This window comes from Rasamsonia byssochlamydoides (genome assembly GCF_041956645.1).
Source record: "Rasamsonia byssochlamydoides strain NRRL 3658 unplaced genomic scaffold VTN77scaffold_18, whole genome shotgun sequence".
NCBI classification, from domain to species: domain Eukaryota; kingdom Fungi; phylum Ascomycota; class Eurotiomycetes; order Eurotiales; family Trichocomaceae; genus Rasamsonia; species Rasamsonia byssochlamydoides.
In genome coordinates this window covers 378,690-393,536 of record NW_027192401.1, presented here as the reverse complement: position 1 = coordinate 393,536, position 14,847 = coordinate 378,690, and the positions used below count along the sequence as shown (strand labels likewise).

At 49.0% G+C, this 14,847-nt stretch overlaps 4 protein-coding genes across 4 annotated transcripts; all 4 read right to left on the bottom strand.

Annotated features, from left to right (window-relative positions):
- Positions 1-2,620: 2,620 nt before the first annotated feature.
- On the bottom strand, positions 2,621-3,682 carry VTN77DRAFT_2431 (uncharacterized protein; the record flags this gene model as incomplete). The annotated part of the gene is made up of 1 exon (XM_069418270.1): positions 2,621-3,682. One exon carries the CDS (start codon positions 3,680-3,682, stop codon positions 2,621-2,623), a length of 1,062 nt encoding a protein of 353 aa, XP_069279329.1.
- A 4,631-nt stretch (positions 3,683-8,313) lies between these two features.
- VTN77DRAFT_2430 (uncharacterized protein) lies at positions 8,314-8,910 on the bottom strand (the record flags this gene model as incomplete). Its single annotated transcript, XM_069418269.1, has 1 exon — positions 8,314-8,910. The coding sequence occupies one exon, from the start codon at positions 8,908-8,910 to the stop codon at positions 8,314-8,316; it is 597 nt and encodes a 198-aa protein (XP_069279328.1).
- A 1,894-nt stretch (positions 8,911-10,804) lies between these two features.
- Positions 10,805-11,750, bottom strand: VTN77DRAFT_2429 (uncharacterized protein; the record flags this gene model as incomplete). Its single annotated transcript, XM_069418267.1, has 2 exons — positions 10,805-11,067; positions 11,204-11,750. 2 exons carry the CDS (start codon positions 11,748-11,750, stop codon positions 10,805-10,807), a joined length of 810 nt encoding a protein of 269 aa, XP_069279327.1.
- A 1,529-nt stretch (positions 11,751-13,279) lies between these two features.
- VTN77DRAFT_2428 (uncharacterized protein) lies at positions 13,280-14,328 on the bottom strand (the record flags this gene model as incomplete). The annotated part of the gene is made up of 4 exons (XM_069418266.1): positions 13,280-13,684; positions 13,738-13,998; positions 14,059-14,099; positions 14,250-14,328. 4 exons carry the CDS (start codon positions 14,326-14,328, stop codon positions 13,280-13,282), a joined length of 786 nt encoding a protein of 261 aa, XP_069279326.1.
- Between the last annotated feature and the right edge of the window lie 519 nt (positions 14,329-14,847).

The window sequence follows — 14,847 nt, the reverse complement described above, 5'->3', positions numbered from 1 at the left end:
TTCGCTAGTAAACTACTGGAGGTACGGAGTACCTAGACTACCGACGGATGATGACGGGAGTTCTCCCATGCTGGTCTATTGTTGCTACCTAGTATCTATCTAGGTAGGCGTTCGTTACGTTAGGTCTATTAATATTTACCGTATTTATTTAAGTCCACGTCTCGACTCTCGGCCCGACTTACTGGGCTGGCTATTAATACCTCAGGACTTCAACATGACGTCTATCGTAGAATTGTGTATTCCGTACAGTTAAAACCAACCTCGATCTGGAGTCCATTCTCAGTCTCGAAGAGACAGTATACAATACAATATACGATTCCTGCGACCAACGATGCTGCATGCGGAGTACTCCGTACGTACTTGGTACTTCATACTGCATCAACCTGCAGCCTCTCATAATAGCCGAGGCAGGAAGCGTCGTCGTGTACGGAGTACTCCGCACATGTGTACTGTACACAAAGGTAGCAGGTACGGAGTACTCTGTACAGTAGTACGGAGTACGGAGTAGATACTTGATCAGTCGACAGACATCCAGACAGCGGATGATCATGCAACTGGCGGACTGGCAGTATTTTAATTCCTGCAGTCGCAGAACGACGGCCACGCTGGTTGGATGGTCCCGCACGATCGATTTTCAAATCGGACTGCATTCAGGTCAATGACTGGTGGGCACTCGTCCGGAGACTGCAGACGATAATCTTGTCTGGCCAATGGCGGTGCACGGGCAGCAGACATTATGACTACCTGACTCGGGTGGAAGGATACATCCAGTGACCTCGGCAGAGTGATTACTGTTTTTGGCAGTGACGCTCCGGGCGGTATTACTATTACCGTACGGAGTAGGTACAAGAGTACAGAGTAATACTTTTGCACCTAGCCAGGTTAAGAGTTCCGATCGCTGATCCAACCCTCTCTTTTTTCTCTGCCTCAGCCTCTCATGATGCTGGATGGGACACCAATGTAGGTACTCCGTATGTACGAGTACGGACTCGGTATGCGGCTGCCATCATCTTGCACTGGCTTAAAGCTCTGACGGACACATCAGTCAGAGGGGTTCGCTGGCAGGTGACCAGTCACCATCCGGTTGATTTTTCCTGCTGCGCGTGCGTTGGAGGGGCTAGAGGATCTAGGCCTATGAGAAGTGTCAATGAGAGATCGAGTCTGGATGATTAAAGCTATTTGTCAGTTGGTTCAGATGGAAACAATACTCTGTACTGCTGGTGTGTAACGAGACTGAATAAAAATACGCCGTACATACTCCGTAAGCTGGAAGTTACCTGCTAACCACACATACCTACGGAGTACTGCCTTCCAATACTAGAGGCCTAAGGCTGCCACCTGCCTGAGGCTGGGGTTATCCCGCAAACCTGTATGGAGTTCTCTGTATCATCGTGTAACAAATGCTGTCCAGGAAATCTCAGGACGAGTCAGGAGAAGGGATTCAAGGGAATAGCTCGGCCGAACAGGTAAGGCAACAAACAACACCGCTAAATAGCGAGATAACCAGACGTCAGTGGGTGCAGCGGCGTTGACGGCGCCGTTAGCGCCCGCGCGGAACGCCCTCCACCCGTGTTTGGTCTGCCTCGGTCTGTTCGCTGGCCGGCTGGTCACTGGATATGGATGTTCGGTAACGGCTTTGTCTGCATGTCTGCATAACCATAACCCCAACAGTTGAGACTGGAGACGCGAGACTGGACAAGATACAAAATTCCCCTGACCACAGACTCGACAGCTGAACAGCTGACTGCAAATATAGGAGCAAGCTTGAAATGTCACGCACGCACCAATCACGGTTGCTGTGGCTGCTAGAATGAGAGGCTGGATCAGGAACTGTACAGTCCTCCGGTAGACCGGTACGGCGGTACGGATTACTGAGTACCTAGGTGATTGACAATGTGCCCCATCTGTGATGTCCTCATTCTATGTAAGCTCACAGGCCCAGCCCAGGCGCCACCTCCGCGGTCATCAAGACAGCACGTGCATACTGTAGGATAACTTTGCCCTGTTCTGGCCAATTCGGGAAGATTGCATGCCAAGTCTGTTGTCTGCCAAGTCTCTTGTCCAGGTGCAACACACGAAGTATGGAGTCGAACCGAATGACCTCAGAATCAGGCTTCCTTCAAGCATATAATAATGTAATTCATCATCAAATTGAGCAGACTAGCTAACGACATCCCAACAAATGGATATATATCGAACCCCAAATCGCAAAGTAAATCAGATAACGCCACCCATCCAAACTCCGCGCTTTCCCAAGCTCAATGCATTGTTCGTAGACGGGCATGCTATGCCCAAAGCTTTTCTCTCCACTGGGAGAAAACAAAAAAAAAAAGACTGGCTAACAAATGCGAGCGCTCAGAAAACCGCAGTAGTAGAGATTAGAGACGATGAATAAATGTGAATAGTTGACCACGGGTCCAACAATGAATGACGGAAAGAAAAGACATGCAGAGAGTTCCTGTCCACAATGGCAAAAAAAAATCGTGCTAAAGGTCGTCAAAAGAGAGGGATTAAAAGAGAGGATATAAGACGACGGAAGACAAGAGAGACGGCCGTGGCAGAAACGGTAACACATGATCCCGTCCACATGATCAGATCTCAGCAGAGAAGTGCAGCGTGCTTAAGCTCGGAATCGGCTGGCACGGAATGCGGTAATGTCGATCGAGACTGATGACTCGGACGCAGAATCGTCGACTTCGATAGCGGCTGCACCCGGCTCCAGAGGTTTGCCATCCTCCACCACACCAACGGGCTTGTCGGTTTCGGCTTCGATCGGCTTGGTCAATGGCTCTTCGGCCTCAGTCTGTTTCTCTTTTTCCTTCTCCTTCTGTTCCTGTTCCTGTTCCTGTTCCTGTTCTTCTTGTTGTTGTTGTTGTTGTAGTTGTTCTAGTTCCTTTTCCGCCTTGAGGCGGGCAACCTCTTTCTTGGCCGCCTCTAGTATCTCATTGAACTTTTCCTTGACATTTTCCAGTTCGGTCGAGCAGTTTCCATAACGGAGGAATTGGTGAGCGGCGGTTTCGCAGAGACTCTGGGCCAATTCCAACTGCTTGTCTGCAAAATCGAAGGGGCTCTCTTTCTGCATTGACCGGGTTGTTTTAAAGGGGGGGACACCATTTATGGACGGCAAGACTGGCTTAGAGGTATCTTTTGACGCCAGCCTACTCGCGAACATGTCCACGCCAAGATTCGGCTTGCGCATCATTTGGGCCATCTTGCCTTTCCGAATGCTGTTTCTTGCCGTCCCGATATCCCGCACAACCTGTTCCAACTCTTTCTGGGTATGCCCGTCGTAATGGATCACAACATTATAGCGCGAGCTCACGAACTGGGGTCCGTCAGCAGACTTCCGCGAGGCAGCGTCGTCATTGTCCTTGTCCTTCCTTTGTCGACTCCCGGCCGGCTGATCGCTTCTGTTGGCGTCCAGAGACCCTTGATTATTATCCTTCTGACTGGAGGCAAGCACGCCTGCTGCCTTGAGCTCGGAAGTTGGTCGAATGGAGTGGACCGAACTGTTCTTCCGTCGGCGTGGTCGGACATGGGTGAGTTTCTTGTATTCTTCGGAGAATTCAGCGTGCTTCTTGGCCGTATGCACGGCTAGATCGGAGACCCGCGTAATCCAAGATGGCACATTCTCGCTCATGAAAGTAAAGCATTGTAGTGCATCCATGGATTGGAAAGCCATGGCTCGGCACGGGTCGCTCAGTCAGGCCCGTGGAAGAACGTCGAGTTTAGAAAGAATCCCCCTTTTGTAAACTTTCCCAAAACCTCCTCCACAGAAAAGAACAAGGTTGATGGGAACCGATGGGCGAAGAATCAATCGCGGGGGTTGGTCGTGAATTGACTTCGAAGGCCACCGATGGCTCCCTCGGAGTGTCGACAAATAATTTGCTCAGGTCGAGGGGAGGATCGACGAGGGAGGATGGGATGACGGGGAGACCCCAGACACAGCGAAGTGCTGGGGAAGTCGTCTGGTTTGATGAGACAAGTGGACGATCGATCGAGTTGAGAAGGTTGGAGGTGAAATTGGGGAGAAAAGAGGGCTGGAGGAAGATTTGGCGGTTTGGCGGTACGGTGGTCTGGTTACTAGCGGAGGCGAGTCGTGTTGGGTGGTGGTAGCGGTGGTAGAGAGGAGAAGGCGGACCGCGCGCGGACCGTACGCTGGCTGCGAGACTAGACTGCAGGGCCCTGGTGCAGGTTGCGTGGTTGCAGGCCCCGGAGTGGGCGTAAGGGTCACTTAGGGGCCACCTGGGCGAACTCTAGGGAGGAACAGGCCATCCGCGGTAGCTCGTAAGCCCGTGTATGGACTATACTACTCCGTACGGACGACGCCTGGAGATACCGTCGGCACAGTCTCGGCAACTAGGCCGCCCTTGTCCCACTTAGGCAGCTGCTCTACGGGAATAATGCTAATCCTGTAAATCCTGCCCGACTCGCGAATCAACCCCAGCCCTTGTTGTTGGTCTGCTTGACGTCCAGCACAATGCACCGAGCATCTCGAGACTCGAGAACCTGCAGGATGACTCTGTGCCTGCAACCCCATCGTCCGCGAATTGCTGTTTACTTCGTGCTGCTGACGGCCTGATGCTTTGTTAAGACTTGATCGAAGGGGGCGGTGAGAGCAGAACAACCAGTGCGCCAGTTTCCTGCATGCACGAGTACGGTACTCGTACCTGCACTGGGTGTGCGATTGACAACGAGTCAATTACCCCTCTGTTTGGGGCCTTCCCCTCCATTGTCGGCAAGAAAAGTAGGTACTCAGTACATACATAACCTACGGCAAGGTTATTGGCGAGAACTCCACGTCAGACGTTTGAAGTCTGTCCATACCGGTTCTGGTAGATCATATTCCCTGTCGATCATAGTCTAATTTCTCCACTAGTCTCAGCCGTCGGCATATTCAGACAGCATGATTTTGTCTGCAATTCTCGGGATGATTCCGCAAATAAATAACCTGGTCAATTGAGGAGCCCAAGATGGTCAATTGGCCTGCATTCGACCTGGCTGGCTGATACAGCTAGGATATTAGGTATGTTACTCTGCTGTATGTGCATTGTCAAGTCAGGTGACAAGAAATCAGAAAATCAGAAAATATATTCTTTTCGAAATAGAGCAGCAGATTCCTCACACCTTGATAATGATGATATCATACAGGTGCAGAACAGCCCCCAGATTTTGCTGACAGCATTGAAGAGAGATTATTTGTCAAATGCAACGGCTAAGAATCATGGTGTTCAATCTAAAAAGAGAAAGCAGTCTCAACCGTCAAGTGCGGCACTGAAAATAATAGAGTTCTTCCACCTCCGGGACCTGATTTGTCCAGCCTGCCAAAAAAAAAAGATAAAAGCACAAAGGGAAAAAAAATACCAAGAGATAATCTCTCTTATTCGTTACAGGAAGAGGCGGGGAGGCCGCGGAAGCACATGCATGAAACGTTATTGTTGTGATAGACACCCCACCTCTTCTGGGCCAGCACGGGGAACGGGCCGCAATTGGGCAATTTTCCAAATCTTGGAAGTGGAAATTTCGTACAGTATTAGTACGGAGTACATTTCAAGTTGTAACGGAAATATTTCCCATTTCATGTCATTAGCCATCAATTTAGGCTTATTTTTAGCCAATTAAATTATTTAAATAGCCATTTCCGTAAGGCCTCCCGTGGTTTGAAATTTCCTCATGCTGAAATTTCAATACCCTAGGTAATTATCGAGTGTAGCTAGGTACAGTACGGAGTAGATACAAACGAACAACCACTGTGGCAGAGAACTGCCAAGTGGCCATGAAAGCCAGTCTGCAACGTCGTAAAATTATCCTCGTTTTTGACACGCCACATCTGCCGGCTGATTGTCATCTTGAGGAGATTATTTCGAATCCACGATCGTGGGTGGCAGTAAGTGATCCTTCCGATCCTCACGTGGCTTCTCTTATTCGCCATGGCAGGCTTCCAGGTGATCCTTCACGGCCCCCAAGTTCCAATTTCAACATCCTACCCATCAAGGCTGCCAAGCTTGAAGACCCTGGTATCGAGCGCACATCCTTCATTCAATTCGATCGGACTATCGGCCAGCAGCAGGAATGATTCGAAGACTGGTTGCCGAGTATGGCATGGTTCCATCATGATCCTGGAGGCCCGGACTGCTAAGCGCTAAAACCTACCTGCCTCTTCCAGTCCCTGATCGGAATCCCCATGTCGTGCATGCAGGTGTGTGATGTACGTGCCGATAATAATAATGGTTTGATCTCTTCCTCTCGGCCCCCGATAAACGGTGAACTACGAGTACGGAGTACCTCTTTCAATAGTGTCTTTCACAATCGGAAACAAATAAATAGTATACCAAACTAATGGTGTTAGTGATCTAGATACCTGCCTCATTACTATTAATTAGTGGTCAAGATCAATCCATGATCATCATTTCCCTGCTACGGAGTCCGGAGTACTCCATAGTTGGTTGTTGATCTTCAGCCGAGTTACTAACTAGGGTGGTACCTGTGGATTTTCATTTCTTCAGTACGGAGTACGGAGTACAGTGCTTACTCCTTATTCCGAAGTTAATCCGATCTCGATTCAGATTGATTTCGACAGACAGGCCGCGAGTCATTTATACCTCGGTTATGATAAAACTTCGTACTGTACGGAGTATGGAGTACAGTGTGAGCGTCATCCATGGATTCTCTCGAGGACATTTATCATGACACCGTCGAGAGTTGTTTCTTCCTTGAAACCACTTTCCTGACGTCTCGCCCAGCGGAGGATGAATATCTATCTTTAGATATGACATCGGGAATTTGTTGCCGTTCTTCTGTGCTTCCATGCATGTAACTACTAACCCCCACAGGCAGCAGTTGACATGCGAATTGCGATGGCATGCAATGCAATGCCGATCCAGCGTGAGTGGTACGATCTCATCAGCTGGTTGCATCAAGTCGATGGCTAACTGCATCCTGTCCGTTGTCAAGTACTTTTATGGATAAATCATGGATGACTACGATTCTTGAAAGTGAAACCGATAGATACTATATACCTTGCTTCCTACGGGTTCCTTCATTTGACGTCTGTCACGGTCACGGTCACATTATCCTTTCTTCTGAGTTCAATTCAATTCATTGATTGGACTCCCACCCGGAATGGATATACGGCCCCCGTTTGGAGGTTTCCTTCCTGTTCTTCCTGTATTCTTTGGGATCATCAAATGAGGTCAGACAAAGAACAATATGTGATTTGATAGAAATGCCAACGACTGATGCAGGTACCTATATAACTGCTTTCTGTTTGGCTACACACTACGCAGGTATTGTTTGTAGTCTTTAGGGCATTAATTGGGGAAAGAGGATGAAAATTCCCCTATGATCGTTTTACTTGAGTTTTCGTCTTCGGCGAATCTTTTTCTTGTCCTCGAAGAAGCCGCGAAGAGTTAAGTTCTTCGGCCGTTTTAGACCCTCATTTTTTTTTCTCTCCCTTTCTTTTCGTTCTCAATCGTTCGTTCTTGTGAAGAATGATTGAATTCAAGCCCTTTTGCTTTCCTTTCCTTCCCCCCCCCTCCCTTCTTGTGATTTTGAAATGACAGTTACATGGTACATACATCATGAAACGTGGCGGCTTCGATTGGAGATACTCGCTCCCCTATGGGATCCTGTCATTGACTAGCCTCACCCCGACAGCGATAATGGTTGACGTATATCGCTGACTCAACATGAGAAGACATTATTTCTACATTTCTACATCATTCAGAAAGAAGGAAGTCCTTTTTCGAGATTTTGCAACCAAAAAAAATCCAAATTCCATTCTTTCGCCCAACCAACTAGCGGATACCCACTAGGGGGGTAGAAAGAAGAAAAAGAAGAAATGACAACTGCATACAGGACTTTACGAAACAAGATACAGGGAAGGAAAACAACTCCCCTATCCCATCCTCACCGGAGTAGGGGGACAGAGGGACAAAAAGAGAAGAAAAAAAAAGAAACAAGAAAGAAAAATACAGACTGATTGTCTGTCCCAATCACCCCGGAGGGGAGGGACAAAGAATGCAGGAAGAACAAAAAAGAAGAAATGAAAAAAAAAATAAAAATACAGAAATATTGTCTATCCCAATCAACTCAAGGGGAGGGACGGACAATAGAGGAGGAAAAAAGAAAAAAAGAAAAAGAACAAAACCAAAACGAAACAAAAGACAAAAGGCCAAACACGAAAGCAGTCCATCCTCCCAACCAACCAAAAAGAAAAAAAAATCCATCACCAACCTTCCCTCCAAGCCTCCGATTTGCGGGCAGACAGCAACATCGCCAGCAAGCCCTCCTACGACCTTGGAAGAAGAGCCATCACTGACCCTTCTTCCAAAGCTCCAACCAACTTTCCATGAGCTGCTGCGCAGACTCAAGGGCCTCGATGGCTGCGGTCCATTTCACACGACAGTCATCGATCTGGCGACCCAGCTCACGGCTCATAACCTGATGCCGGGCCAAGTGGATGGACCCCTCCAAGCTGTCGGCCGGGAAGGGGGGGAGAGCAAGCTGCTCGGGAGCTGCGAGGGTGACGCCCGGTTCCGCGACCATCACCACGGGGTGGTGGCGGTCAACGGGGGGATTATTGACCGGGACGGCATCAGCAGCGGCAGCTCGACGCGTCCGCTTCCGTGGAGGTGCGCTTCCTTCCACGGTGCTGATGCCGCTGTCACCCGCAGCGGCTGCAGCATCCTTGGGAGGCTGAGGAGCGTCCAACGGCGACTCCTCGATGACCTCTGCAAGCTTGCGCTTGCGCTTGAGGATGCTGCCCCAAGGCTGCTGCTGTTGGGTCGTGACTGGACGAGGGGAAGTGGGCTTCTTGAGCGCAACACCACCCCCCTCGATGGTGTCTTTCCATCCGACCCAGCGCCTGCGCTTTGCTGGTGATGGGGGAGCCTCGGCCTCCACGTCCATCGGGGCAGCAGCAGCAGCAACGACGTCCTGAGAATCGGCGACGTCCTTGTCATGATCGCCGGCAGGTGCGTCCTGGCCTCGCTTCCGTTTCAGCAAGGGGGCAGCGGCCGCGTTGCCTGCAGGCCAGTCAGTGTGCTGTGATGAAGAAAAACAATGATGAGGTAGACTCACCTTCGTCGATGGGTCGACGATGCACGCAACGCTTCTTTGCCTTCTTGCAGACAGCACAAGCCGGCGTCATCCGGACCCTCCGTGCATTGGCCAGCGGAGGGGATTGGACGCGCTCCTGAGACAGATATCAGCATGAAATATTCAAGACCAGAGACAATGATCAATGATTGAGGGTGTTATACCTTCTCGCACTCGGAGGGCACGCTTTCTTCACCCTGGGAGGGTTCTCTGCCCTCGGGCGTCTTGTCCGCCACATCTGAAGGGCCGGCGGACCCCTGTTTGCCCCAACCCAGCTGTTGGCTGAGGAAGGGGGAAGTTGAGAGCCGGGAACCAGTGGAAGACGGCATAGTGGCGGTCTGTTGACTTGTATCGGGAAGAGAGTCGACGTGAAGTTTTTCGGACTCGCGATCTTCCGGGTTGATTGTCGCTGTGGAAGAAGGAACCACGGGAGAGAAACAACGACGCCAGAGAGGTAGCAAGAAGTAGTAAGTAGAGATTGCTTGCGATGGAACGGCGATCTGATATGATCTGATCTGATCTCGAAATCTCGAACGAGTCTGAAGAAGAAGATGCTGAAGATGAGAGACTTGTATCTGACACGCTCGCTGCTGAGTCAAGAAAGAAGCATAAGAAGAAGAGCTTGGATCTGGCACGCCTGCAGCTGGACCAAGAAAGGAGAAGAAAGTTGCAGTTGCAGTTGTAGAAGTTGAGACAAGATGAGAAGGTCAGGCAGATTTTATAATAACCCAACCAGTGAACCCTTTGGGAGACATCTCCAGGGTAGTGCCAGTCACAGTGACAGTTGCTGCGTGGATGGACAGTGAACGTTGTTTTTTTGCAGTGAATTTCGTGCCAGAGCCCTCTATGGACGCGTTGTTGTTCTTGTCGTTGTGGATAGATAGATAGATAGATAGATGAGATACTTGTTCTGTTGACACTCAACTTTACAGTGAGGATTAACCTTGAGAGTGAGGGTATGGCAGAAAAAGATAAAAAGACAGACAAAGAGAGAGAGAGAGTCAACTATCACCATGAAAGAGAACAGTATGGACAGGACTTTCCAGCAGAAATTCCCACGTGTTGTTATTATTGTTGTTGTTTATGGACGACACGTACCATACATTCACCAGGCACAGTCAGTGAATCTCCATAAAAGTGACAGAATGTTCCGGCCAGTTTTGTCCTGTCTTGTCCTGTCCTGTCATATCTTGTTTCGAGAGGGGCACGTGTCTTTGTTACTGGGCAATTACATAGTTAGTCAGTCAGCCAGCCTGGAGCCCATGTCTACAAGCAAGGAAGCAAGATATGCCTGTCTATAGATCGATATCAAAGATGAACGCAGGCAGACCTCCTCATCGGCATATCTACATAAATATATCGTACATTCCTGCAGAGTTACACCTCTATTTTACTCTACTCTACTCTTTCTTTCTTTTTTTTTTCTCTGGATGATGTTGATGTTGATATGATATCAAAATCATGCAGATATCAAGATATACACCTAGGTATCACATTATTGCTGACCAGGATGCTACCTGTCTACACAAAGCAAACTACTATAAGAGTATAATAATACTCTGAGATCGAACAAAATGAAATCAAATGAAATCTAAGAAGCTTGATCATAGATTATCGATTAGATTCTAGAATCCAGCTAAGTAGCTACCTAGCCACAAACACACATAGATAGATAGATATCTAGATAGATGCCTAAATACCAAAATCAAGGCCAAACCTCCACCTCCTCCCACCGTCCATCTCCACCGTCAGCCCCGTGTCCATCACTGACGAACGTCCACCTCCACCGCTTCGACTCCGCATGATCCACCAAATCCAGCCGATCCACTTCTTCAACGCGAATCACCACGACACGGAAGTGCCTCCTCGCGATAGGGTCGTGGAGATCGGTGACTTTCTGGCCGAGTTTGAGGGTTGGGTCTGGGTTTTCGGTGATGGGGCGGCCGGGGGGTGGGTTTTTGAATGTCCCTGTTTTTGCGTTCAGTTAGTCTGGCAGAATATCGAGGGTAGGGTTGTATGGGGAATGCGTTGGTTGGTGTTATGTCGTTCGAGAAGATAGAGTCATCAGGGATAGACTGGTTCTGAACAAGGTGCGCCGGCATACCTCTCATCACAGGACTGTGGTTAGCAAAGTACATCGTAACCTCCTTCTCCCAGGACCACTGCTTCTCATCCCCGTCACTACTGTTCTGCTTCCTCCTCAGACCCCTCTGGATCTCCCTCCTCGCATCCTGCTCATGCTTCTGATCTGCTGCATCGCCAATGATGAACGCCTTCCCGCTCATCCGCCACTGCGTCATCGCTTCCTTGATCCAGAAAACGACCTCGATCCCGCCGTCGGACTGCTGCGTCAGCTGCTCGACTTTCCCCATGCGCACGTCCGTCGTGAACGAGAGCATGTCGCTCTCGAAGATGGATGGGTTCTTCCCGCCGTCTTCGTCCTCTAGTTGCTTCTCTGCTGACGGGTGCAACTTCAGCTCGCCGAAGAACCCCCGGAAACCGCAGTAGCGCACGCGGGGGATGGCCACGCCTGTCGCGGGATCGCGTGCCACAGTCGAGACGGCGAAGTATGGATCTTCGAGCTTGGAGAGGTTCTCTTCAAATGGGGCGCGCCAGGGAGCGGGGGCTGGGCCGGATGATGATGTCGCCATATTGCGGATGCTGCTGCTGGATATAATATGTCGTAGTTGAAGCTGGTGACGGCGACAAGTTGCAGCAGCAGACGCAGACGCAGACGCCAGATTTCACGAGACAGTACAGAAAGCAGTAGCAGCAACAGTAGTAGGAGCAGGAAGTAGATTGCTTGATAATGACTACAAAAGCGAGGAGGGTAAAACCAGCTTTAAAAAAAAAGCGCAACCCTGGTATAACCCCAGCGTAAGAGAATAAGCCCTGTCACGACAGCAATTTCAAACCGTCTAGAATATCAGAGTCATTAGGTGTATGCAATTGAAGTGAGTGAGTGAATGACTATGAACGAGCAATCGCACGGAACAGTATAGTGTATACTCCGTACAGCAAGTACTCCTGCTGCTGTTCCTTCAATGCTAATTCAATTCAATCTGCACGGAAAGCACAAAGGGCAGTACACACTCTGCAACCCCAATGATTAGATAGAGGAGGATGATTTTACAAAGCAAGGAGCTTCAGACTCGAATTGCACAGATGACGTTCCAGATAGATCGAAAGTAATGGATAGATGTGGGGATCGATCGATTCCACAGTGACGTGCATTGAAGGACTGGATTGATTAGTCATCAGAATAACTTAATCTTATCAGATCAATCAATCGAAATATGACAATAATCGCTCCAGCAAAATCACGTTACCTCCTTGCAGCAGTCTGCATAACCCAGTATCAGTATTAGATATCGTACAGCTAAGCAAACATATTGTTATTTGCCATATACATATACTCTCTTACTATGAAGAGCAGAGATGCATGCCATGCTTCTCAGCGTCAGTACTATTCCACTCTGCACTCTGCGATATTCTCAGCGCTGTCGAAAAAATGGCAAGTAATAACACTGATGAACACGTAAATAAATACGGTATCATCTTCCCAGGAGAGAGAGGACAAAAAAAAGGAGAGGGCGGGACAAAAGAAGGGGGTAGGTTGGTCGATTACGCGCCTTCCAATGTCTCTCGTCCCTCCACTGCATGGACCAAGGGCCAAGGGAGTAAATTTCCAGGGCTCTGCGAGATTTAGAACTACCTACCAGGTATCCAGATACGTAGGTAGATATAATAGCGCTGAAAGAGATACGTAATTGATGGAGACAGGGACCCAGGGATGAGGTGCGCCCTTCAAACCGACCTCAGCCTCAATAGTACCATAGCAGCCAACGTCAACTGTCAGAGAAATTCTGAGAGAAGCCCGAAAGCCACAAGCATGACGCCAAGACAATTACATTTTTTTTATTTTTGTTTGTGAAGACATGACAATGACATGATATAAATGACAATGATAACTCCACCAACACCACACCACAGAATACAATATCACGAGCGAAGTAACTCGCCAACTGATTATATGCCTTATGTAACGAGATCAGAACTTTTCATGGGGAAAAAAGAAACCTAGCAATAAGAGAACATAAGAAACGAGACCGGCCCAACAAACCCATCCGCAAAATTTATGTATGTATGAGTTTTGTTTTGCTTGGTGTTGGTGTATCTGTTACGTCTGCATCTTATCTCCCTCGTCTTCTTCATCGGACGCCCCCTCCATGGCGCCAGCCGGGATGCGTCCCTCATTTAACTCCTTCTCAAGCCGGGCAATCTCCTGCAAGCTCTTCGCCTCGCGGATCATCTTCTCGACGCGCTTCTTTTCCTTCTCCGTCAGCTTGACGCGGATGGGCTTCTCGCCTGGTGCTGCGCGCCCAGCGCCGCCAGCAGCGGCGGGACCCGTGGACGGCACCTCAAAGGTGCGAGACTTGATGCCCATGATCTTCGATGCGAGCGGAGACGGCTCCTCCTGCGTGCCAAACAGCTCGACGGCTTTGGCGCGCTCCGCGTCTTTGACCTTTTGGTAGTCGAGGAATCGGATGTGGGGGTTGCGCCAGATAACCCAGAGACGATAGTGCTGGATGTGTCAACAAAAAAAAAAGTCTACGTCGAACGTTGAAAGAAACGAACCTCCTTCCGTGTAACCGGATTCTCCAACAACACCAGGTGCGTCAACCGACTGAAATGCCGCAACGGGTCGAGATCCGCCAATTCCGCCATGTTATTCGACGTCAGCACCAACGTCGTCAGGTTCGGTATTGACGACGACAGGTTCGGCTGGATATGGTTGATGCGGTTGCGCGCAAGCAGCAGGGTGCGGAGGCGCGGGAAATACGGGAAATTCGACAGCGAGGTGATGTCGTTATCCGTGAAGTCGATCGCATCTTGATCCTGCGGACACACATGACACTTAGCAAGGGAACAGCTCCCAGAATGGATACGAGAGCATACCTTCGCGACACCGAGATTCTCAATGGCAGGAATCTTATGACCTAAACACGTCTCAAAAAGAGAACACACAAAAATGATATATCAATGGTGCTCCTCACTTTCACTTGGGCAAAAAACAAAACGACAAAAGCAGAAAGGCAAAAAAAGCAAATGTAGTATCTGTTCTTTTCAGGTAGCAGTAAAACACCCACCTCGAAGATCCAGTTCGCGCTCTTTTAGCGGGTTGATGTAGGACAGCGAGTTTTGGATGAGCTCGACGGTCAATCGCATGGTGATGTGATATCAGTATGTGATGTGATATCAGTATGTGATGTGATCTAATCGTCGACGAAAGACCGGAGGGTGGGAAGAGCGGCGCGCAAGGGGAAAAGGATTGCGGAGATAAAGAAACACAAACAAGAGTTCTTTTCTTCTATGGCCGTATCATGAAGGAGCTCATGAAATTATTCTTCAGTAACTGAGAAATGGAAGGTCAGGTTTCAAGCAAGAAGTGCTAAACCTGATGGCAAGCTCCCGTTGCCCGCGAGGTCACGTGCTGATCTTCCGTCAGGTCTGGTCCCATACGAACAAGCAGAGGTTACGTAGATGTGCTTTCAGACCACTGTTTTATTTGTTTCTATTTAGTCATTAAATTATTTTTACATTTTCTTTTATTTTCTTTTCTGTCAAACTTACATCATGACAACCACTGAAACAGCTGAAATGTCTAATAATTATTGGAATATAGAATACAAAATCTATCTTACAGCTCGACCAAACACAGCCGATAGAAAGTAGTTTTTTCGAATC